Source organism: Callithrix jacchus, chromosome 8 (assembly GCF_049354715.1).
Source record: "Callithrix jacchus isolate 240 chromosome 8, calJac240_pri, whole genome shotgun sequence".
NCBI lineage: Eukaryota > Metazoa > Chordata > Mammalia > Primates > Cebidae > Callithrix > Callithrix jacchus.
The window spans coordinates 9,434,867-9,460,719 of NC_133509.1; the positions used below are offsets into that span (position 1 = coordinate 9,434,867).

Genomic DNA, 25,853 nt, shown 5'->3' on the forward strand with positions numbered 1-25,853 from the left:
CCCTTCAAATATTTGAAGAAAGTAGACTTGCCTATATAGTTTTCTCTTCGTGCAAAGGCAGCCCAGTTCCTTCAGACACTTCTTGTTTGACCATCTTGCCTTCTTCTGCACGACCTCTTCTGTGGCAGTGTTTCTCAAACTTTCTTATAAATGAGATAATTGAATGTGATATAAGTTTTACTGTAAGTGTGACTTCTTTGGATATGATTTCACTATTAGATTTTTTTTTTTTTTTTGGAAGATGGAGTCTGGCTCTTGTTGCCCAGGCTGGGAGTGCAGTACTGCAATCTCGGCTCACCGCAACCTCTGCCTCCCAGGTTCAAGTGATTCTCCTGCCTCAGCCTCCTGAGTAGCTGAGATTACAGGCATGCGCCTCCTCACCTGGCTAATTTTGTATTTTAAGTAGAGACAGGGTTTCTCTATGTTGGTCAGGCTGGTCTCAAACTCCCGACCTCAGGTGATCCACCCAACTCAGCCTCCCAAAGTGCTGGGATTAGATTTTTAATCTATTAGGTTTTTAAGAAATCTTTATGAAAGCAATTACTTAGCACTGGAGATTCTGTATTATCGTAGTGACAACCTTGTGAAAATGTAGGAGGTTTTCAAAGACATTTTGGAAGAAAGAGGAAATCAGAGCTGATTTTTAAAAATTTGTTTTTGAAAGAGCATTGTCCAAGTTCATTACCTGTTGTTTTCCCCTGCAGTGTGACTATGACTTAACGAGCTGAAGCACCTTCATTTGATCTGATATGGCTGCCTCCCTGACCCTTACATTAGTAAGGCCATTTCCGGTTCTTTGCTACCAGGAGAAGCTCCTTGGAATATCACAGGCCTTAGGTTAAAAGAGGTTGAGAACAGTTTAATGATTTACAATTATAACCTAATTTCCAATTTTTAGGAATAACAAATTATGAAGAATACTCCTTAATCCAAGAAACTATTGAAGAAAAGAAAGAGGAAGGGACGGGTACGCTGAAGAAAGACAGGACATTATTACGAGATGAGAGGAAAATGGAGAAGTTGAAGGCTAAGCTGCACACAGACGATGACCGTAAGTGTTTGCAGAGGAAGCATGTTATAGACACACAGGCGCTGCCGAGCCTCACTTCCTTACACCATTCGTATGGCCCAGGGCAGGGTTTTTGGTTTTTGTTTTTTTAAAACTCTATTAAAAAAAAAGCAGGCTGGGTGCAGTTGGCTCATGCCTGTAATCCCAGTACTTTGGGAGCCCGAGGTGGGTGGATTACCTGAGGGTCAGGAGTTTGAGACCAGGCTGGCTAACATGGTGAAAACCCATCTCTACTAAAATACAGAAAAAATAAGCCGGGCGTGGTTGCAGGCACCTATAATCCCAGCGACTTGGGAGGCTGAGGCAGGAGAATCACTTGAACCTGGGAGGTGGAGGTTGCAATGAGCTGAGATCATGCCATTGCTTTCCAGCCTGGGTGTCAGAGTGAGACTCTGTCTCAATAAATACGTAAACAAATTTTTTGAAAAGTAACTGTAATATTTCACGTCTAAAGACATGTCTTAATATCAGTTATACAAATCATGTTCATATTTTCTCCATTGTCTAAAAATTTTTTAGTAGTTTGCACTAGGTTCCAAATAAGGTTGAACACATTAATTTAGTTAATTAATTTGTTTTACTAAATCTCTTTCCATCTTTTCTTAAAATTGACTAATATTAATGATGTGTATTTATGGTATGCAGTGTGACATATCTATGTAGACATTGAAGGATTCAATCGAGCTGATTAACATATCTGTCACCCCTCCAATTTATCTTTTTTTGTGGTAAGACTGTTAAAAATCTATTATATTAGCATTTAAAAAATACGTAATACATTATTGTTGACTGATCACCACTCGGCGCAATAGGTCGTGTCTTTTTTTGTGTGTGGTTTTTGTTTATATGAAGAAACCAGATTGTTAATTGCAGTGTTTCCTACTTTCTGGAGTTTCTTCATCACATACCTGTGGTGTCATTTAACATGTTCCTCTGTCCCTTTTAATTCCTTAGATCTGGAGGCTTGAATAGATTCAAGTGTTGGTATTTATTTTAGGAAAGATGCTTTCTTCAGTGATGGTATGTACGTCTATCAGGAAGTTGTTTCTGGTTTTCTCTTTTGAGGAGATGTTTAACATCCATCAGTGACCATTGCCTAGACCCATTATTTCCGTAGGGGTTAAAAATAGTAATAGAACGGTGGGCGCAGTGGCTTATGCCTGTAATTCTAGCACTTTGGGAAGCCAAGGTGGGTGGATCACTTGTTGTCAGGAGTTTGAGACCAGTCTGGCCAGCATGGTGAAACCCTGTCTCTACTTAAAAATACAAAAATTGGCCAGGCACGGTGGCTCAAGCCTGTAATCCCAGCACTTTGGGAAGCCGAGGCAGGTGGATCCCGAGGTCAAGAGATAGAGACCATCCTGGTCAACATGGTGAAACCCCGTCTCTACTAAAAATACAAAAAAATTAGCTGGGCATGGTGGTGCGTGCCTGTAATCCCAGCTACTCAGGAGGCTGAGGCAGAAGAATTGCCTGAACCCAGGAGGCAGAGGTTGCGGTGAGCCGAGATCGCGCCATTGCACTCCAGCCTGGGTAACAAGAGCGAAACTCAATCTCAAAAAAAAAAATAAATAAATACAAAAATTAACCAGATGTGGTGGCACGCGCCTGTCATCCCAGCTACTTGGGAGGCTAAGGCAGGAGAATCACTTGAACCCGGGAGGCAGAGCTTGCAGTGAACTGAGATTGCGACACTGCACTCCAGCCTAGGAGACAGAGTAAGACTGTCTCAAAAAAAAAAAAAAAAAAAAAAAGTAATAGAGTTCTATTATTGGAAAATCATTTTCTATAGCTATACAGTTAATATGTGGAACAACCAGCATGTAACCCCATGTGTCCCTAAAGCCCATGCTGTTTGCACCTTGCTGCCTGACCCCCCACTGAAAGGGTCATAATTGATTACCCAGTCCACCTGGACTTCCTGGCCTCTTTCTCCCTTTCATTGTATCTGTTCTTGTGGCTGCATCGCGATGACATCATTATTGCCATTGTGTTTATTGATCTTCTGTGAGGCTCTTGTTTCCTCTGACCCTTTCTGTGCTTTTTATTCTTTCTGCCTAATTTGATCTGGTGTTATATACTTTCTTCCAAGAGACTTTAGTAGAAAAATCCCAAGGATGAATTATTATGTGCAAGATACTCTCCCAGGTACTGTGGGAGATGTGGGAGACACATTTTGTGTGCTCAGGTTGCTTATAATCTAGAGACATTGGTGATAAGGACTTCACCCACGGAGTGTTCTAAGCCCAGAGAGGAGTGTTGGAGTGAGAGCTGTGAAAGTGTAGAGGGGAGTGATCGATTCCTGTGCACACAGATGTGAGGACAGTAATCTCAGAATGGCTGAGATTTAAGCTGGTCCGTGGCATGGTTCTGCCTCCCCACTTTAGTGCTGTCCCCCTCCACTCCCACTATACTTGGATTTTCTTTCTCTTTACTACTTGAGGTCAGAGGTAACTTGTTATGCTTAGAGCCTCTAAATCACATTACCAGCTGAGGCTGGAGTATCCGCCCTCCACCCCACCACCAGAGAGGCAGCATATTATAAATTCAGTATAGTGCTTTAGCTAACTTTAGGAATGGCTGGGGATTTTCTCCCTCATTTCCATTTTGGCTGGTCATTTGGTAGATGTGAAATATTTTGCATAGCTGAAAAACTACAGTTCTAAGATAAGAAGTAACTATAACTATAACTAAATATCAGAGTTATAGAAATCTACGTCACACTGCTCTTTTGGTAAATCCCCTTTAATGAAGAGGAAAAATAAACACAGTTCTCTTATATGTCTTGTTGTATTGCAGTAAATTGGCTAGATCACAGCCGAACGTTCAGAGAACAAGGAGTAGATGAAAACGAGACGTTGCTGCTTAGACGGAAGTTCTTTTACTCTGATCAGAATGTAGATTCGAGAGACCCTGTGCAGCTGAACTTGCTTTATGTTCAGGTACAGTATTTACTGCTCAGACACTGAGGTTGATGAGACTGCAGGAAGCTCCTGGCTGTATCTTGTGGCGAGCCGGAGGGTGGCGCTGGCTTCTGCCACGTTTATGACGTCGTTTCCAACAGGCACGGCTCGTGGGTCACGCGTGTGTTTGATTATGGTGCAGGCTGATATTCTACCTGAGTAGCTGACCATCCGGAGTAGGGCCTCCCTGTGGCTTCCCAGATTGTGACCTGGTAGCCAACACTGTCCCTCTCTGCCAGACTTTGAGAGATAGTTATATTTCACCTAACTGGCTTACCATTTCAAATGCACTAAAAGCGTTAGCCGGCATCTTAGAATGCAAGAGACTGTTGGTCAGAAAATCAGGCCTTCTCGTTAACTGGAAGGAAGATATTCTCTTAATAACCTTTCATGTCTTTACCCTTATCCAATTGTTGAAACAGACAAGTCATTTAACGTGTCTGAGTTGCTGTTTCCCAGTCTGTAAGATGTGGGCTTTGCACTAGATTGTCGCCAAAGTTTCTTGTGGCTCAAGGAAAACATCCTTCATCTTTGTCCTGTCCTACCAGCTTCCTTTCTTCCTTTCCTTCCCTCTCTCCCTTTCCTCTCCTATTTATCTATCTATCTGCCCATAGAAATAATGTAGGGGTTGGCAGACTATAGGCATGGCTTTTGCCTGTATTTGTGAATAAAGTTTTATTGGAACACAACTTACATATTCAAGTATCACATATTGATAAATTCCCTTGAGGGTTATATAATTGTTACACATACCTTCTGTGGCTGTTCTCGAATTCAGTGACAGAACTCAGTAGTTGTGACGGAGACTGTGTGGCCCACAAGGTTTGAAATGTTTACTGTTTGGCCTTTTAGAGAAGTTTCCTGACCGCTGAGTTAGTGGATGGGAGGATGGCATGGAAAGAGGGCTGAGAGGAAAGAGGCAGGAAGACCAAAAGGAGAGAGATAGCAGGGCCGCGAAAAGATGCTTGTTGGCTTAAGGCTCAGAGCGACAGCTGAGTGTCCATCTTAGGGCAGTGTGGGGTCATTTAACTAGAGAAAGGAAAGGCAGAAGGAAAATGGGGGAAAGCAGTGATGGATGGAGAACTGGGAGGAGGAGGTCAGACCCAGCAAGCTCCTCATTTTAAGATGCATTCGCCTGTCATTTCCCCTGCCTGTCTTGAGTATTGAGTTCTCATCCGTGTGTGTGTGTATACCTATCGCCTTTCTTTCTCTCCTATTACACTGGTCTTTATCTGGGGATGGGGATCAGGTTGATTTTACCTCGAGATATTTTGCTGCTAGCTTTATGATTTAGGATTGTAAAAGGTACACTGTATTTGTCTTTTGGCCTCTTTGAAGCTGATCATTTTGTGTGAATGTCCTTTGCCTCTTTTTCTTTTTATAATCACTCTGCCTGTATGGATTGTCGCCAAACTTTGCTTTGGCCATGCCTAACACCTCTAATGTTTTCCATTTACAGGCTGTTGTGGACAGAGGATTGTTTTTCTTTTGCCTTAGTTTTCTCCCATGAGGTGATCATCCACTGTGTCCTGCACACATCACCGTGTGTCGGCTGGCATTGTCCCCTGCTCCACAGAGAGCGTGTGCTGGGCCATGGGAATGTGTAGATTCAGAGCAAGTGTCATTTCCCCCAAGCCTCTGATGCTTTCCCTTCCTCGTGTGTTTCAGGCTCGCGATGACATCCTGAACGGCTCTCATCCTGTCTCCTTCGAGAAAGCTTGTGAGTTTGGTGGATTTCAAGCCCAGATACAGTTCGGACCTCATGTAGAACATAAACACAAGCCTGGATTCTTAGAGTAAATGACGTTTTGTGTCTCTTTTTTTGTCTTTTCTCCCCTCTTCTTTTCCTTTCACCTGTTTGTTTTTGAGCAAGTTATCTAAGATCATACCCTGATTTCAGTCAATTGTGAGAATGATAGCTCTTTGTCAATCAAGTAGATGACTAAGTTTGCAGATTTTGGGGAAAGCAAGAGAAATTCAGAAGTTTTTCTTGCTGAATAGAAATTCAGTGATCTGTGTCCCCCTCCACCCTGTTTTTTTCCTTCTACTTCCTCTTAGTGCAGAGGAAAGTTTAAAAAAAAATTCACTCCCAAGAGTCTCTTGTGGTCACTGTGATGCTTTACCTAGAGTGCAGCCTGTAGGAGGTTTGGAAGTAGGGCCGTGGTGTGAACACCAGTGGGGGGTTGGAGGACATGAGCTTTCCTGTAGGATGTACCAGTCAGCATGAAATGTGTCCAGTAGGCCATTCATTGTATCGTGCATTCAGTGTATTGTGTTTACATGTATCGTGGGGAGAGTATAACGGAGAGGCTGCTTTGGCCCTTGACCCCACTTTTACTTTGGTGGAAAGTCATTGGGACCGAAATATGGTTTTGTGTAAGAAGAAAACTTAACTTGTCTTCTGATGGCAGAGAATGCCTGGCCAATATGCTGTTTGGTCTGAACTGAGTTGCTACCCCTGAAAAAGCAAAACTCTGCCTCGGGTGAGTGAATCCCAGGGAGCCTTTTCAGGGTGATGCTGTGTCCTGCAGTGCACCACACATTGTGAGCCTGCGGCTGAGGATGGCCCTGAGCAGTTCCTACCACCTGCTTTGTTCTGTATTCTCCAAATGAGTCAGATGGCTGGTGGTCCTCAGGGCCCGTTTTTATCCCACGAGGCTGGCCTCCTTCCTCAGGAGCCTTGGGAAGCTTGCCTTTGTGTCGAGCCAGCTCTCGAAGGCCATGCGCACAAGTTCCTTTAGCAGTTTCCGCCGCATCCCACCTTCTAACCTCTCAGCTGGCCCCTCAGATAAAACGGATGTCATCAGCCTGAGGATTATGGCCACGGATATTGAGGAATAAGCACCAAGACCAGGTGAGGCCTTGGAGGAAGCAAAATTTTGTTTCTGTTGCTAGAGTGACTGGTGACCAATAGAAAATAGAGGGAAGGCCGATGAATCCAAACAAGAGAAATATTACGTTGACCTATTTGTAAGCTTTTGTAGCTGTGATTCTGTGTCTCCCTGGTAGGAAGGAGATCCAAATGTAGCCATTCACTGGGTTCCTGTATTGATGATGATGCCACCCTGGTCATTCTATCAGCTCACTTTCTCCACAGCCCTGGGCAACTAGTTCTCAGGACTCCCTTGTGAATTGAGAACATGCTATTCTATTTGATAGATATGTAAGAAGCAGGAGAGAGAGAAGCGTCTTATTCGCAGTCACTTAAAGAGGTTATCTGCAAATAGCTTCTGACTTCTAATGCTGTGCTGTCATTTTCAAAGGCATTCCTACTGTCAGTGAAAAGCAAAGTTGCCCCTTTCCCTGGGTTCCCACTATGCAGCAAAGGTGCTTAAAAATGGGATTACAAGGTGCTTTTGTGTATTTCCCAGTATTGTGGATTGTACCAGCCACATCAGCGTGAGTGTTACCGCACAGCTGACTGCCTGTGTTGACATTACAAACTAATGTCAATAATATTAGTATTGGTCTTAAAATTATGTACTGCAGTTTCTGGTCCTGTTGAATGCCACACACTCATACTCCAGCAACAGTATTCTTCTCTTAATAATCTGAGACAGAAAAAGTTAAGCAATTGCACTGCGTTCGTTTCCTTTTTTCTAAGACTGTAGTATGAAGTTTATGCCGGTAGTGCTACCTGCTCCGTTACTCAGATTCCAAATTCTAATAAGGTGGTTATGCCTGGCGGCAATTATTTTTCCTTATGAATTGGATTTACTTTTTAATTAGACCAAATCTTATCTAGGTAATGAGGCATTTTTATTTAATGTAGATATTTACTTAGGTACATTATTGCTCATACCATGCAGGTAAAACTTCTTGAGGATATAAGTCCCTTCTTAATTAAAACAAAACAGCGAGGTCATATTTTGCTGATTTGCAGGTTAGGTAGTCAGATCCTGTTTTTGCCTGGGCTGATCCTGGTGACCGGCTGGGCTCTCTTTTACAGCCTTTATATCCTTTCCAATCTAGCTTTCATACGTGCAGTCTGCTTAAACCATTTAGGGTTTTAAAAAAATAATGAGAAGGTTGGACTTGTGACAGCCAGGCTGAAGATGCAGCCCCTAGAAATATCAGTAACATAGTTTCTGACGCGGATACATAGGGATGTGAACAAGAGCATATCGTTTAATTTTTTGATAATTTGCTCAGCATTTTTGCTCAGAGTCACAATATGGACTTCCTTCCTTCCTTCCTTCCCTCCTTCCCTCCTTCCTTCCCTCCCTCCCTCCCTCTTTCTCTCCTCCTCCTCCTCCTTCTCCTTCTCCTTCTTTCTCCTCCTCCCTCTTTTCTCTTTTTCTTTCCACGGAGTTTCGCTCTTGTTACCCAGGCTGGAGTGCAGTGATGTGATCTCGGCTCACTGCAACCTCTGCCTCCCAGGTTCAAGCAATTCTCCTGCCTCAGCCTCCCGAGTAGCTGGGATTATAGGCGCATGCCACCACACCCAGCTAATTTAGCATTTTTAGTAGAAATGGGTTTCTCCATGTTGGCCAGGCTGGTCTTGAACTCCAGACCTCAGAGGATCTGCCCGCCTCGGCCTCCTAAAGTGCTGGGATTACAGGCGTGAGTCATTGTGCCCAGCCACAAAATGGACATTTTTATGAGATTTGCTTTCAACTTTCTTCAGACTCTCCAGTGATTTCTGGATTTGGTATTTCAGTGAAGGTACTCATTTAGAAAAATGAAAATCATCAGAGCCTAAAAGATTTTCAGAGTTTTCAGGGATTTAAGGATTATGTAATATATCCATCTCCTCTATTGATGGGAAAATAAGTGCTAGAGAGAGACAGAGACAAAGCACAGAACAGTCGAGTCTGGCAAGCCGGAAGAAAGCTAGGTCTCCCGGATTGAGTCTCACGTGCTTTAGCTCTATGGTGGTTTTCCTCAGGTCACCTTCAGAGGGTCCTAAGAAGGGACATTTTATTGGTGCATGAAGTAAAAACAACACATACTCTAGTAATCAGGTATTTGCTTTATGATTTTCTGTGATCAGAAAATGCTTGCAGAAAATATGACGCGATGTGGATTTTTGTACAAGTGCGTGGGGTTCATGTGAAATTTTGTTGCCTATGTGTGAGCCTGGTATGGTTCTTTAACTCACGGAGGACTTGCATATGTGTTTTACTGTGCCAGGTAGAGGGAAGAAACAAGGGAGATACTGTATACTAAGTCCTTGCTTTTGTGAATCTACAGTTTGTGTGGCACAGAAATATATGAAACGGTTATCATGCAGAACCAAAACTGGGCTCTGATCATTTCAACAAAGTCCAGCCTTTTAACTACGTTTTAAGTGCAGGATGGTCTATTTAGAAAGGTGAAAGTTTATTCAAGAAGTTGAAAGTTGCAGTGCAGGCTGTGGGGACTACTATGGATTGTTTCTAGAAAGGTGGGAAGAGTATCATGCAAGAAGCAATGTGGATTAAAGAAACTGACAAAGCAGTCCAGGCGCGGTGGCTCACGCCTATAATCCCAGCACTTTGGGAGGCTGAGGCGGGTGGATCACGAGGTCAAGAGATCGAGACCATCCTGGTCAACATGGTGAAATCTCGTCTCTACTAAAAATACAAAAATTAGCTGGGCATGGTGGCGCAGCCTGTAGTTCGGGCTACTCGGGAGGCTGAGGCAGGAGAATTGCTTGAACCCAGAAGGCAGAGGTTGCGGTGAGCCGAGATCGTGCCATTGCACTCCAGTCTGGGTAACAACAGCGAAACTCCGTCTCAAAAAAAAAAAAAAAAAACCAACCAAACTGACAAAGTAGAAGGTAAATCCAAAGAAGAATTAACTCTTAAAATAACAATAACAAAATATATTATAATAACAACTAATTTCTAGACCCTTAAAAACACTGTGGAAAACTTTAAGAAGTGGGTGGTCAGAGGAAAAGCCTTCTGTAGACTGTATTTTATTGGAGAAGATAAGAGTTACTGGTAAACTTCAGATCTTAAATTAAGGATACATGATGAAATTGAAGGTGACTCGGTGACCAAGATGAATGTTGAGTATACAGTTTTTTCAACATTGTGTCGCGTTTGGAATTTTTCATAATAAAATTGTTGGGAAAGAAATAAAGATAGCCTAAGACAATAGACAGACTGTCTATAGAAACAATGAAAGAAACCAGACTTTACAAGTTCTTCAATAAAATTTTACTGGTCAAAACAAACAAGAAGAAATAATCTATATAGCTTTCAAGCCAGTGGGGGTAGGAGGGAAGAAATGGAAACTGCTCGACCATTAAAACAGGAGTTGAGCAGAGTGGCTTATGGAAGCAAGGTGAAAAGAAGGTATGAATTAGTTATGGTAATAAACACTTTTAGATACATTAGGCACCATACCAAATGTAAGCAAATGAAATGCAGCAATTAATAAACAGAGATTCTCATTGAATGGAATCATTTTTAAAGTCCGGGTCTGTACTGATTCTAAAAGTCACAGTTTTAGATGAAGAACAGAGAATAGCAGAGAAAAGTTTAAATGCATTGAAATTGATACACCAGAAAATTCCTACTTAAATCAAAGCTGGACCAGGTACATTTGGTGTTACACAAAATAGACTCTGAGGCAAACAAAGCATAAGTCAAGATCGAGAAGATTATAAAGGTAGAAGGACTAATTTATCAGGACGCTAAATAATTGTGAACCTGTAAATGTGCTTAACATTGTATTAAATGGATATATAGGAAAAATAGACTATATTACAAAAACTTCATATGTACGATTTTAGTGAAGTAATTTAACGTACTTGCCTCAGTGAGTGATTAGTAGAACAAGATCAAAATAGAAGAAAGAAAATATTAAAAAGAAAGTAATGAAATAGAAGCCACAGAAAATCAATAAAACCAAAAGCTGGTTCTTTGAAAAACTTAATAAACCTTGGGTAAATTTGATCAAGAAAAACAAAAGAAGGAAACAGCAAAATAAGCTAAAGAGAAGTTAAAAAGCAGTTGAGAACGTGATAAATGTGAAACCAAAAAACGGAAAATTTAGAAAAAATGGGTAGTTAGAAAATTGGAATAAATCTCTAATCTTGAAATGAACTGACTTATCAGTTTAAAATATACCAATCAAAAAACAACAAAATAAACAGGAGGCCCAGGCTATTTCAGAAAATAAACAAAAAAGGAAAGCTCCTCATCTTCATTTGAAACTAGCCGAATTGTAATACCAAGATGAATACAGACATTAGAAAGCTTTTAAACTGAATATAGAGGTCTTCCTCACAAACGTTACTAAAATGTTATCCAAGTCCACCGTGACATATGTTCATGTGTCAGTGCAAGTTAGAACGAAATAGTATTTCTTTAAAGGATGCAAAATTCATTTATTTAACAAATTTGTGGAGTGCCTTCTATGTGGTAGACAGTGGGCACTGGAGATACAGCAGTGAAAAACACAGTCCAACATTCTGCCCTCGTGGAACTTAAATTCTAGTGCAGAGAGGCAGATGGTAACTAATAAGTAAGTAAAATAATAATATATTGATGATGAATGCTAAGATTAAAAAGCAGAAAAAGGAATAGGGAGTGTGTGTGTGTGTGTGTGTGTGTGTGTGTGTGTGTGAAGAGATTGAGAGAGAATTTGACATTTTAGAATGAATTGGCAAAAGACAAGTGTTAACAGTAGAAAATGTGTTTATATACTTTACCATTTTTTTTTTCTAAAAAGACTATATGATTGTCTTAGTTACTGGAGAGAAAGAATTTGATAAAATGAAATAATCTTGATGACAAAAAAATAAATAAGACTGTATGGCATGCCAGAAATTCATGAAAACATTCTTAGTCTACTAAAGGATATCTATAACAAGTGTCATAATTAATAGTTTAATATTTAATTTTAATGCCCAGAAGGATGCCTGTTACCAGTGCTTCTTATCAACATGATACCAAATATCCTAATGAGTGCAGTAAGGAAAGAAAAAGAGCTAAACCATATCAGGATTGGATAAACAAAACCGTCATTAGTTACAGGTGATAGTATTATCTACATAGATAGTCAGTCAGTCTACATAGAACCTTACCAGAATTAACAAGACCTTGAAACATGGTTTCTTGGGGGAAAAAAATAAATCAGCATGTAATAGCAAATAGTATTCTCATACAAATCATCGAAGAGGAAATGTAGTTGAGAAAAGGGAGTTACCTTTTACAGTAGTAACAAGAAGTGTAATGTACCTAGGAAGACAGCTCAACATCTCACCAATAAAATGAGAGAGGTCTGTTGTAGAGCGTAAAAGCAAGCCTGAGTAAGTGAAGTCGTTTGCTATGTTAATGGGTAGGAACATTTGATACCAAGTAAAGCACTTCTACCCACACTTAGATTCCGTTCCATTCCAATCACTTACATAATAATGAGAAAGCTTGTGAAACCCCGTCTCTACTAAAAATGCAAAGAATTAGCTGGGCACGGTGGTGCGTGCCTGTAGTCCCAGCTACTCAGGAGGCTGAGGCAGGAGAATTGCCTGAACCCAGGAGGCGGAGGTTGCAGTGAGCCGAGATCGCGCCATTGCACTCCAGCCTGGGTAATGAGCGAAACTCCGTCTCAAAAAAGATAAAAAAAATAAAAAATAGTGAGAAAGCTTTTTCTTAATATGGACATCTCAATAAAGCTGTTAAAAATTAATATGAACTAATCAAAGCTCCAGAATGGTCAAGGCTAATTGAGGATATATGAAGCACTCATACAACTACCAAAAATTTTTATAAAGGTAAAGTAATTAAAACACTATATTATGGTCATAGGTGATATAGTAATTCAAAAGTAATCCTACCTTTATTAAAATTAAAATATCTTATTAGGCAAAGACATCATCAAGTTAAGAGAGAAACTCCAAACTGGAAAAAGGAATTTGCATATTTGCAATGAATATTCCAAGATCAGATTAATATCCAGAAGACATTAAAAAAGAAAAAAAAAAATCTAAAAAAAAAGATCACCCGGGATATCAGTAGGCAGTTTACAGAGGAGGAAAAATGTAGTTGGCTTATAAAGACATGAAAAGATGTTTAAGTTAATAAGTGATTCAGAAAATGCAAAATCAAAAGGGATAGAGCATTTCATGTCCCTCAGATGGGCATATATTTAAATGTGTGAAAACACCAAGATCCTTATAGAGGAAACATGGTATTTCAGAATATGAATCTTTGTATTAAAAAGCATGTACGCAAAGAAAACAGGGTGTATTATTGTTTATAGATACAAGGAATTATAGGAAGATAGTAAAGTATCTGTGGAAACTGACTTCAAAACAGTGGCTACCTAATAAAGGGTATGGGACTTCCGCTCATTCTGCAATCTCTAGTAACAGAAGAGAAGTAGCAATCATGAAGGAAATACGGCAACATGCCAACCTGTATTTCTTTTAAAAGGAAAAGGCATATACTTTTCTATAATTTGAAATGTTTCACACTCACTTTTTTTTTTTTTTTTGTAAGACAGGGTCTCACTCTGTCACCCAGGCTGAAGTACAGTGCCACAACCTGGGGCTCAAGCAATCCCCTCGCCTCAGCCTCTCCAGTAGCTGAGACTTCAGGCATGCGTCACCATGCCTAGCTAATTTTTGTATGGGGGGGTCCTGGTTTGATGCCCAAGCTCGTCTTGAACTCCTGGGTTCAAGCAATTTAGCCTCCCAAAGTGTTGGGATTACAGGCTTGAGACAGCACGCCCAGCCCAATTAACATTAAAAAAAAAAAAAAAATGGTTACAGTAGTCTAGGCTTGAAGTGATAAAAGTTTATATTCGTCAAAATTAGCTATTAACACGTGGCCAAGACAAAAGTAATAGGCATTGGAGGCCAGACAGAAAGGTTCCATGACTCTGCATGTTATGGGAAGGAAATGGTCCCAGGGCTGAGTGTGGGCAGGCTTAGGAAACCTCTCTCATCCTTGACTACCACAGCCTCCTCTTCCTGCTTGGAAATTCCTCAGAAGTATTTTACCGAGAAAACAAAGCAGTCCAGGGCATGAATCTTTGTTGAGAAAGAATTCACAGTGGACTTGGAAATTTTCCCCCACAAACTCAAGATAATTCTACTGTCAACAAGCAAAGCTTTTGACCCAGTAGGAGGCCTTGAGCCAGTTTTTCACCTGGCCTCTGTTCAAACACATATTCCTCCTTGGAGCTGGGCATCTGTGTGCTTTTGTCGGAATAATACGGCCATGGATTCTGCTTTCAAACTAGAAAGCTGGCGTTTCCACTTTTGTTTCATCAGCTCTCTTAACGTTATAATCTTCACCACCATCCTCCCACTAAGTTAAAAGTAAAATGCATAAAAAGCCACTTGCATACTTTTTTTTTTTTGAGATGGAGTTTCGCTCTTGTTCCCCAGGCTGGAGAGCAATGGCGCGATCTCAGCTCACGGCAACCTCCGCCTCCTGGTTCAACTGATTCTCCTGCCTCAGCCTCCCGAGTAGCTGGGATTACAGGCACCCGCCACCGCGCCCAGCTAATTTTCTTTTGTATTTTTAGTAGAGACGGGGTTTCACCATGTTGACCAGGATGGTCTCAATATCTTGACCTGGTGATCCACCTGCCTAAGCGTCCCAAAGTGCTGGGATTACAGGTGTGAGTCACCGCGCCCGGCCGCCACTTGCATACTTTTAGCAGTATGGTTTTCTCCCTGTGAGCTTCTCTCTTGTATTTCTGACAGCCCCGAGCTCTCCTGTCCGCTCCGTTTTGGGAGATAGTGACCATTCAGTAGTGTCTGTATTGTTTTATCCGAGCAGTCTTCTGAGGTTGGTGCCTGTCTCCCTAACTCTTTTCAAACTCCAGAACTTTCGAACCAGGAACCGCTGAAGGTATCCAGCCCTGAGCTGTCTCTGAGTTCCTGGGTAGTGGTGTGTCCTTACATCAAAGGACATTTGGATTGGTTCAGGATCACAGAACTGCTGTGTGACCAAGATAGCTCTTCAAATCCGGTTCCTATGTTTCTGCCAAGATGCTGTGATTTGAATGTGTTTTTTCCAAAATCTGGGTGTTGCCAGTGTGATAGCGTTAAGAGGTGGGGCCTTCAAGGCATGGTTAGGTCAGGAGGGCTTTCCGTCATGAATGGAATTAAAGCCCTTAGAAAGGAGGCTTCAGGCAGCATTCAGCTAGCTTGCTCTTCTGCTTCTTTGCCTTGTGAGGACATAGCCTTTCTCCCCTCCCCAGAGGATGCCAACCTTACCAGACAGATGAACCTGTCAGTGCCTTTACCTTGGAATTCCCAGCCTCCAGAACTGTGCAGAAATACATTTCTGTTCTTCATAATTGAATTATGAACTATAGAATTAAACATAATTGAATATAATTAAAAGACTGCTCATTGCCCATTCTGTGGTATTTTTTTTTTGCCACAGCAGAAACTAACTAACAAGCTGTTTTCACTTTCCACTTTTTCTGGGTTTTTTTTTGAGATGGAGTCTTGCTCTGTCCGCCAGGCTGGAGTGCAGTGATGTGATCTCAGCTCACTGCACCCTCCATCCACCTCCCAGGTCAAGTGATTCTCCTGTCTCAACCTCCCAGGTAGCTGGGACTACAGGTGTGTGCTACCATGCCTGGCTAATTTTTGTATTTTTAGGAGAGCTGGGGTTTTGACATTTTGACCAGGCTGGTCTTGAACTCCTGAGCTCGTGATCTCCCCGTCTTGGCTTCCCAAAGTGCTGGAATTACAGGCATGAGCCACAGCACCCGGCCTTACTTTCCACTTTTTTTTTTTTTTTTTTTTTTTTTGCCACTAAGCATTTCCCAGCTCACTCAGTGCTTCCTCACACCTGTTTTACCACCTCACTTCACCAGAACTTAACCGCACTGCTCGGTTGCAGACATGTTGACATTTGAATCTGAATTCCAATCCAAGCATATCTGAGTCTGTAATTTGAGCTTTCAGCCCCCTGTGTCAGTGGTTCTCCAGTTTGAGTCTGATTGGAATTATCTGAAGGGCTTGTTAAAAGATGCCTGGCCTCACCCCCAGAGCCTCTTATCCAGCAGGTGTGGGGTGAAGCCTGAACACTGGCATTTCTATCACATTCCCAGGTGCTGCTGATGGTTCTGGTCCTGGGGCCACACTCTGAGAACCTTATGTAATACCAAATTTGACATGTTGCTGTTAATCATTTGGTGACTCATCATCAAGGCTGGAGTCAGGATCCTGGGTGTTCCAGCATCCTCTGGGTGATGCTGTCCCTATTGTACCTCCAGCATCCCTCCCCTCCGTTCCTCCACCCTGTGCTGGGCGGACGATCTACTACTATGTATGTTCATTTGGATTCCCTCAGCTCTCACAAATGAGGCGACATCCCTTGTTTTCAGTTCATGTGAGCGATAACACTCAGGTTGGAAGCCTCTGCTTTTCAAGTGGTAAAAACCAACTTACAGACCTGGTGACTTTCCTGCAGTCATGCGGTGACTTGATGGCAGCCCTGGGACAGATAAGAGGCAGTTCACATTTCCCGCAAATCAGAGCTGTCTCCTGTGTACTTGTAACTTATGGCCAGACTGGGAAACATCTTTGTAACTTTTCTTTTGGAATTACTTGTAGAGGCAGCTTCAATTTTACATAAGAAAATGAGGTTTGAGTATATACATACACAGTGAAATAATATATAATATTTAGCCTTAAAAATGGAGATACTGTCATTTGTGACAACATGGATGAACCTAGAGGACATTATCATGTCCTCTGAGTGGAATAAGCCACACTTAGAAATGCAAATACTGTGTGATCTCACTCATGGGGAACCTTATCACAAAGAACTCAAATACATAGAAACAGTGGAAAAGTGGTTTCTGAGGGTGGGGAAATGGGGAGATAGTGGTCAAAGGGTACAGAGGCTCAGTGACATAGGGTAAGTAAGTCTGCAGGCCTCATGCTCCTTGTGCACAGCATGAGGGCTATAGTTGACAGTATTATATGCTGGACATTTAAAAAACGAAAATTTAGGTGCTTTTATCACGCTCACAGAAGCTGAAGGAATGGGTATTGCTTGACTGTAGTAATTCTTTCACTATGTATATTGTATGAAAACGTCACGTTGTATACTTTAAATATATACATTAAATAACAAAATTGCAAGTCATCCTTCAAAAAGTAGAAAATGAGGTTTTGGTGACATCTGTATTTGAGTTCAGCTCCTGCTCCCCTAGATGTGTTAGATTCCCCTTCCCTGATTCCACCGGCTTCTGTGTATTGGTGGCTGCCACCTGGTCTTCATTATCATAATCTGATTGTTATTTTATCCCACAGGGACTGAAATACTTGACATGTGGGATATTGTTTGACTAAAGGGTAACTTGGAGGGGTCAGGGTGTGGAGTGGCCCAGAGCATGGTCCCTGGTGCCCACGGATGAGACAGCCTGTGGGCTGTGACCCTGGGCTTCTTAGCCTCGCTAAGCTCAGTCTGTGTGTAGAATGAGGTCTTTGCTTCCTCCTGCCTTTCCTCAGAACTCAGTTAATCTGCTAGTGTTTGTAAAGCACCCGAAACAGGTGTTGGCCTTCAATAAATGGCAGCTCTTTTAATAGTACAAACTCTCTGTCCACCTGGTTTGGACTTTGGTTGGAGAGTCCAAAAAGTCGTTTAAAATGTAGAATCATAACAAGTGACATCTACCCCTCGAAACCCTTTATTCTAATATTGAACTTACACATTCGTTGCGAGTGTTTTGATCCTTGTGTAAGTTTCCTGATGGGATTTCCACAGTGTCTTGCATGAATCATGCATCATGCATCATCTGTGAGGGAATTTGAAGACAACCGTGAAGCAGTCTGAGGACAGAATATCTTTAGATTTCCGTGATTTTTTTTTCTTTTCAGTATTTTACAGTTGTCTTATCTCTATGTCATTTAACACATTTTATAACTTTTTTTTTCTTTGAGACACAGTCTCACTCTGTCACCCAGGCTGAAGTGCATTGGCAAAATCTCAGTTCACTGCAACCTCCGCCTCCTGGGTTCAAGCGATTCTCCTGCCTCAGCCTCCTGAGTAGCTGGCATTACAGGCACCTGCCACCACGCCTGGCTAAATTTTGTATTTTCAGTAGAGATGCAGTTTCATCATACTGGCCAGGCTGGTCTTGAACTCCTGACCTTGTGATCCACCCGCCTCAGCCCCCCAAAGTGCTGGGATTACAGGCATGAGCAACCACGCCCAGCCAACTGTTACCTTTAGGAAGAATGCAGTAGGTCAATTTTTATACTATTTCTGCAGCTTACGAGCTATGTCATTATATCACATAATTATGTGCTATCCAGCCAGCTGCAACAAATGGAAGAACAGATAGAGCAGACTTGACCAGAGCAGAAGTCGGAGTTTGCGAGAGGAGGCTGTTGGCTGCAAACTTTGAACCTCTCATGGGTCTTAGAGAGTCTACTAGAGATTCATGTACTAACTTTACTGGAATAGAGAGTCTGATTATTATGACTGCATTCAGAAAGGGCCATGTTTAAAAGGCTGGCAGTCGGGTTTGGTGGAGAAGTGAGTTCTCAATGCACAGTTTGTAGATGGCTGCCCTTTGAAGGTGAGAACATTTAAAGGGGCGGGGGGGGGGATTTTGCTAGAACTTGCTTAATTAGGAAAATGTCCAATCAGGTATGACAATCTGATCGATTTTTTTCTCCGACAAGGCTGACAGATTGCACTTGTATACATGTCCCAGATGTTAGGAGCCTTTCAGACTCAGGTTTGTTAATCAGAACAACAACCGAGCTGGAACTACTGCACTGCTGGCTGGCAGGCCTTGATGACACCCTGCCTGCTCCCTCCCGCTTTGTGCTGACATGGCACACATGGCCGCTTTACTGGGGAAAATGCATGCCACACACATGCGCCCACTCTTCATATCTTAAAATGGTTTTTAAACTTCCCGCAAACCGATTCTTGAGACCTCAGAGCTAACACCTCCAGTGCACCTTCTGATGTTTTCAGTAACTCCTGAGGGCTGCGCAGGAGGCAGATTGAGCTGGGCTGGTTTGGTGGAGTGTGAATGGACGGAGCTTGCTGCAGCACGGGATTTTCCTGCCATAGATGGTCAGCATGTTCTACCCCTGCTGGGCCCCTGGACACCACCATGTGGTATTCTTCTGGTGGCAATCATTGCTCTGAGAGTTTGACATGGAGCCCTTTTTGGGTGCTTTTGGTAACCTTAACCAGGTCTCTGTTGCTGATGTAGGAGCCATTGTCTAGAGGCTGGCAGCAGTGGTCCTCTCATGATGCCACTTCCTTTAAATGGGCACCTGGAGAAAGCATGAAGCAGCTGTGTTTTCATGTGGACTCTCTCTTGTTCTGGGAGGTCAGGCTCTCTGCTACTTACCAACAAGTCCTGTGCCCTCAGCTAAGCCTTCACCTCTGAAACTCAGCTTCCTCTTTTCTGATGTTGGTGTCTTCTAACTCTCTCTGAATCATTCATTTTTGCCCATGAACTTGCTTAATGATAATCTTAATGTCTAAACTGCTGCCAAGTAGGTATTTCTTAGATCCCTTCTGCTGATGAACTTGGAATCTTCTCTTGTTCTCTTACTAGTGAAATCACACTCTCTTTCCTTTTGTGACTGGCTTATTTTCCTTAGCACAGTGTTTCCATGTTGTAGCATGTTTCAGTACTTCCTTTTTTTTTTTTTTTTGAGACGGAGTTTCGCTCTTGTTACCCAGGCTGGAGTGCAATGGCACGATCTCGGCTCACTTCAACCTCTGCCCCCTGGGTTCAGGCAATTCTCCTGCCTCAGCCTCCTGAGTAGCTGGGATTACAGGCACGCGCCACCATGCCCAGCTAATTTTTTGTATCTTTAGTAGAGACGGGGTTTCATTATTTTGACCAGGATGGTCTCGATCTCTTGACCTCGTGATCCACCCACCTCGGCCTCCCAAAGAGCTGGGATTACAGGCTTGAGCCACCGCAACCGGCCTACTTCCTTTCTTTAGATCCAGATGATCTTCCATTGTATGGAGAAAGCACATTTTATCCATTAGTTGATGGGCTTTTGAGTTATTGTCATTTGGCTATCATTAATAATGCTGCTGCGAATGTTTATGTTCACGTTTTTGTGTGGCAGTGTTTTCATTTTTTTCTGGGCATATATCAAGGAGTAGAATTGCTGTGTAATATTTTAAGGAACTGTCAAACTTTTTTTTCCAGCAGCCGTACCATTTTACATTCCTGGCAGCTGTGTGTGAGGGTCCCGGTTTCTCTGTGCCTTTGCCAACACTTGCAGTTGTCCATGTTTTTTATTGTGGCCATCCTAGTGCGTGGGTAGTAGTATCACATTGAGGTTTTTCTTTGCATTTCCCTCGTGGCTAATAATGCTGAACAGATTTTCATGTGCTTATTGGCCATTTGTATCTCTTCTTTGGAGAAATGTCTGCTCTCATCCTCTGCCCGTTTTTATTTATTTATTTTTTGAGACGGAGTTTCGCTCTTGTTACCCAGGCTGGAGTGCAATGGAGTGATCTTGGCTCACTGCAACCTCCACCTCCTGGGTTCAGGCAATTCTCCTGCCTCAGCCTCCCGAGTAGCTGGGATTACAAGCACGCGCCACCATGCCCAGCTAATTTTTTGTATTTTTAGTAGAGACGGGGTTTCACCATGTTGACCAGGATGGTCTCGATCTCTTGACCTCATGATCCACCCGCCTCGGCCTCCCAAAGTGCTGGGATTACAGGCGTGAGCCACCGCGCCCGGCCAGTCCTCTGCCCATTTTTAATTGGGTGTTTGTCTTTTCATTATTCAGTTACAAGTTTTTTTAAATATATTCTGCTTATATTGTAATTTCCTCATATATAATTTGCAAATGTGTTCTCCCATTCTATGGATTGTATTTTTACTTTCTTGATGGTGGTATTTGCAATTTAAAAGCTCATAATTTTGAAATAGTGAAGTTTATGTTTTTCTTATACCACTTGTGCTTTTGGTATTGTATCTAAAAACTTTTTTCCTCAATCAAGGTCATAAAGATTGACTCCCATATTTTCTTCTGAGTTTTATGGCTTTAGCTATGACATTTATGTCTGTCATGGGAGGTAGGGCCTCCGGTTTCTTTTACATGTGACCATCCTATTGTCCCAGCACCACTTGTAAATGAAAGTATTCTTTCTTCACTGAATTGTCTTGGAACCCTTGTTGAAAGTCAATTGACCGTAAAGGTGAGGGTCAATTTCTGGACTCAGTTCTGTTCTGTTGACCTATGTATCTGTTCTTACATCATCACTGCACTGTCTTGGTTACTATAGCTTTGTAGTAAATATATTTCTTATATCTTTTTAAATGTATTATGCCCTCCTCTTGACCACTACTACCAAACTGTTTATTCTTGAAGAAACTAAGTTATTTGTATAGCATTTCTTGTGTTTAGGTTTGGCTAATTGTATCCTGAAGGTTATCATTGAACATGTTTCTCGATTCCTCTTTTTGTAACTGGTATTTAGATCTAGGGGCTCTATTAAAATCATTTTCAATTATGTATTTCCTTATTCTTTATTGACAAAAATACTTCCTAGGTGGGGCTGTATACTTTTGTATCAGTCGGGAGGCATATATTGTCTGGTTATCCTACTTTGATTAACATTAAAATTGACTATTGGGTTTAGATGTTATCAGAGCGATGCATCTATTATTATTATTATTTTTTTTTTTTTTGAGACGGAGTTTCGCTCCTGTTACCCAGACTGGAGTGCAATGGCACGATCTCGGCTCACTGCAACCTCCGCCTCCTGGGTTCAAGCAATTCTCCTGCCTCAGCCTCCCGAGTAGCTGGGACTACAGGCGTACACCACCATGCCCAGCTAATTTTTGTATTTTTAGTAGAGACGGGATTTCACCTTGTTGACCAGGATGGTCTGGATCTCTTGACCTCATGATCCACCCGCCTCAGCCTCCCAAAGTGCTGGGATTATAGGTGTGAGCCACCACGCCTGGCCATCCATCTATTATAAAGTTGCTGATCAACTTACTTTTTGGTATTGTAGTCATTGAAATTTGCTTTGATCTGTCAGTTATTTTATTAAAAGTTAAAAAATGATGATTTTGGAATTTTGTTATTTTTTCTACATTTATTAACTATGATTCTTGCCCTTATTAACATATAGAAACATCAGAATAAATCCTTGTTTCTTTCCCTTCATTTACAGTTTTCAGTATGAGTTGGGCCCTTAGCAATCTCTTAAGATGACCAATGATTTTTTTAAAAAAATCTTTGTGGATATTGAGTATCTGTGCTTTAACTTACTGCAGTCATCCTTTTTCTGATCCTCAAATTGTCCCATCGCTTGGTATTAATTATGTAATGTCTGGGATTTGCTTCAGAATAATCCGGGGGAGGTCAGTGGGATGGGGAAATAGATGAGTCATGACTGAGTTGATAATTGTCAAAGCTGGATGGATGGGTTTATTATTTTGTTCTCTCTTTTTCAATATAAAGTTTTAAATCATCCAATTTTTGGCTAATGGGAATTCATTGATGTTGAGAACCAGCCCAGCCCCGTACATGGGTGCCCTTAGTCCCAGTGGTGATAGGGGATTGAGAAAAAAAAATGAAGACAGAGACACAAGAGTACAATTTACAGCATTGGTCTGGGGGACCAATGGCAAGCTTGGGAACTGCATTGGCCTGGGCTCTCGGCTCCAAACACTTGTATTATTGATCTTATGGGCGTGGAAGGGGAGGGTGAAGGTGTAGGTAAGATAGAAGGATTTGAGATTCTTCTAAGGCATGCCAAACTAGTACTGAGTTTATCACTGATTGTTATCACGGTGTGGCTGCATCAGAAGTATAGTGGATTAGGAGCCACAGTCTGACCACTCCCCGTGCATCCAGGAGCTTTTCTCTCTCAAGCATTGAGGACAGAGAGCAATTAAAATCACTCCATATTCTGAGAACCTAGGCAGAGCCTGAGGCCTTTTGTGATCTCTGCCCAGCGAGGCTTTTCTCCTCCTTGCCAGCTCCCACCTGCAAAGACCTTCCCAGATCTTGTGAGCAGAGGTCGCCTCCCTTCTCAGAGATCTTTGCATAAGCCCTCTTTATGAGGCCTCATACAGTCTCCATGTTGAGAAGGCGTTCGTGGGACCGGAGCAGTGTTCCCTGCTCTGCAACCACCCCTCAGTGTTCCCTGGTGTTGCTGCACTCTCAGCTGATCTTTACCTTAGGCCTCCTGTGGCTGCTTCATTTCTAATTAACTGCACCAATAATATAGTTTAGTTCAGCGTATAAACTTCAGTGCACTGTGAGCCAATCAAGCTTATAATTATAAAGCTAGAATTAACATGGGTCTCCCCCCTGGCCATCGTGACCCACAATTGATAGTGGCTCCAGTATCATCTTGTTAGCTTCCTTGATTCAAGCCACAAGAAGTCCCAGGAACATTTTATACATTTCCCGCCTCAGACCAAGAATAAGTGATTTACCTAAGACTTGGTGGTTCCTTTTAGTGGAAATGGTATTTAGAAGAACATCTGGCCTACGCACTGGGGGTGCCACCAGGTTGTGCTTGCTCCTGGCCTTTATAGGTGACATAGCTAGAAAATGCTTTTCAGGAAAAGAAAAATGAATCAGGCACTCAGGCCAGTATTTCCCAGTCAAATAAAAGATGAAGAATTTTTAGCCAAGTCTTCTTGCGTTTTGTTTATTTTTATCTATTTTATGTTGAAAAGTTTGGTTTCAAACAAAAACCATAAACACTTGTTGACTTTATCCTACTTATATATAATGTGATATCCTAATTGTAGTGTGGGGTGGGTGTGTGTGTGTGTGTGTGTGTGTGTGTGTGTGTGTAGACAGGAGGGAAAGTGGATGCTAATTTTAAATATTAACATTGTTACCAACAAGTCTACTATGGTTTATTTTGTCCATAATATCCTACAAGGGATGTATAGTCAAAAGACTATTTTCCAAAGTTACTTGAAATAATTATTCTCCCTGTAGTTACACTGTCAACTTAGTACACTGTTTCAGTTTGCTTTAGATTTTTTAGGTGTTGCTTTTTTTTGTAATTTCATGTGATTCTAAAATGAAAACTACAATACAAGAAATACAGTTTAACTTTCATTCTTGTTCCCTTTTCCTTGTTTTTCCCCTCTTCCATGGAGAACCATTTTTATTAGTACTAGGTTTATCTTTGCTTTATTTTTTAAAAAATATGTAGACAGGCCAGGCACGGTGGCTCAAACCTGTAATCCCAGCACTTTGGGAGGCCGAGGCGGGTGGATCACGAGGTCAAGAGATCGAGACCATCCTGGTCAACATGGTGAAACCCCGTCTCTACTAAAAACACAAAAAATTAGCTGGGCACGGTGGCACGTGCCTGTAATCCCAGCCACTCGGGAGGCTGAGGCAGAATTGCCTGAACCCAGGAGGCGGAGGTTGCGGTGAGCGGAGATCACACCACTGTACTCCAGCCTGGGTAACAAGAGCGAAACTCCGTCTCAAAAAAAAAAAAAAAACGTGGACAATAGAAAATAGTGTTTTTAAAATAAAAACAGTTTCTTTCCTTTCTTACAAAGGGTAGCATACATAATACTCTTGTGCTCCTTTTTTTTTTTCCACTTTACAATAGATCCTGGAAATTCTTTCTTCTTTAAATATGTTGGTTTGACCTTTTCTATGCTACTAGTTTTATGTCTGTGCCCTTATTCAAGTGCATCGTAGGACACAGCAGTCTGTTATTAATTACTCCATAAAATATTGGGAGACACAATGAGTTAACTGAGTTTTATTAAACATCTTGCCTTTGCTTCTCATCACAGAACATGATAAATGCCTTTCCTTTTTAAATGTCTCTCTCTCTTAGTCTAAAGGAATTCCTGCCCAAAGAATACATCAAGCAGAGAGGAGCTGAAAAGAGGATCTTTCAGGTATTGGAAATGTACAGAACTTCATTATTCTCCTCACTCCCCATTCTCATTTATTAGTATGAAGGGGCCTCTGTGCATGATAGTTTATACCTTGTGCCTGTACTCTCATATAGTAAATGATTAGCAACTCACGAGTAAAGAAGCTGACGGTTCTACTTTGGGTAGATTTATTATTTTAATCAATATTTTCTTGCTAAAGGTTACCTAGCCCTTCTGAAAAAAAAATATGCATCCATTTGATTTCAAAGGCATTATCTTGGTAACATTGAAACAAGGTTATAGACCGTTAACATGCACTGAGGAAGGAGCTACAAGTAGCCTCTTGGTCCTGAGATTTGTTTTTTGAAGCTGGCATTTGGAAACCAGTGCCTTTTAAAAATCCAGGATTATTCTAAAAGTCAGAGACTTTTTCAGGTGCAGTGGCTCACACCTGTAATCCCAGCACTTTGGGAGGCTGAGGCGAGTGGATCACAAGGTCAGGAGATCAAGACCATCCTGGCCAACATGGTGAAACCCCGTCTGTACTAAAAGTACAAAAATTAGCTGGGTATGGTGGCACATGCCTGTAATCCCAGCTACTCGGGAGGCTGAGGCAGGAGAATTGCCTGAACCCAGGAGGCGGAGGTTGCGTGAGCTGAGATGGCACACTGAACTCCAGCCTGGCGACAGAGTGAGACTCCGTCTCAAAAACAAAACAAAAGTAAGTCAGAGACTCTTCTCTTCTTTTTTTTTTTTTGAGACGGAGTTTCGCTCTTGTTACCCAGGCTGGAGTGCAATGGCGCGATCTCGGCTCACGCAAGCTCCGCCTCCTGGGTTCAGGCAATTCTCCTGCCTCAGCCAGTCGGAGACGTTTCTAGTCTGCGCAGCCAGTAAGAAAAGCCCGAACACTAACTTTGCCATGAAATACTCTAAGGAATCCAAGATACCGAAGTCTTCTTTGATCCTGAAATGTAAATATAAATTACAATACAAATTTCCTGTGTATAAAACATACTTTTCTCCGGTAT

The 25,853-nt window shown here is 41.9% G+C and overlaps 1 protein-coding gene across 30 annotated transcripts in view; it reads left to right on the forward strand.

Annotated features, from left to right (window-relative positions):
* Positions 1 to 25,853, forward strand: part of TLN2 (talin 2) — a 482,025-nt gene that overhangs the window by 283,140 nt on the left and 173,032 nt on the right. For all 30 annotated transcript variants that reach the window (XM_035261780.3, XM_078333299.1, XM_078333307.1 and 27 more), the window contains 4 exons: positions 899 to 1,051; positions 3,869 to 4,011; positions 5,701 to 5,828; positions 24,783 to 24,846. In XM_035261780.3, coding sequence (XP_035117671.1) covers positions 899 to 1,051; positions 3,869 to 4,011; positions 5,701 to 5,828; positions 24,783 to 24,846 — 488 coding nt within the window. The remainder of the gene's footprint in view (positions 1 to 898; positions 1,052 to 3,868; positions 4,012 to 5,700; positions 5,829 to 24,782; positions 24,847 to 25,853) is intronic.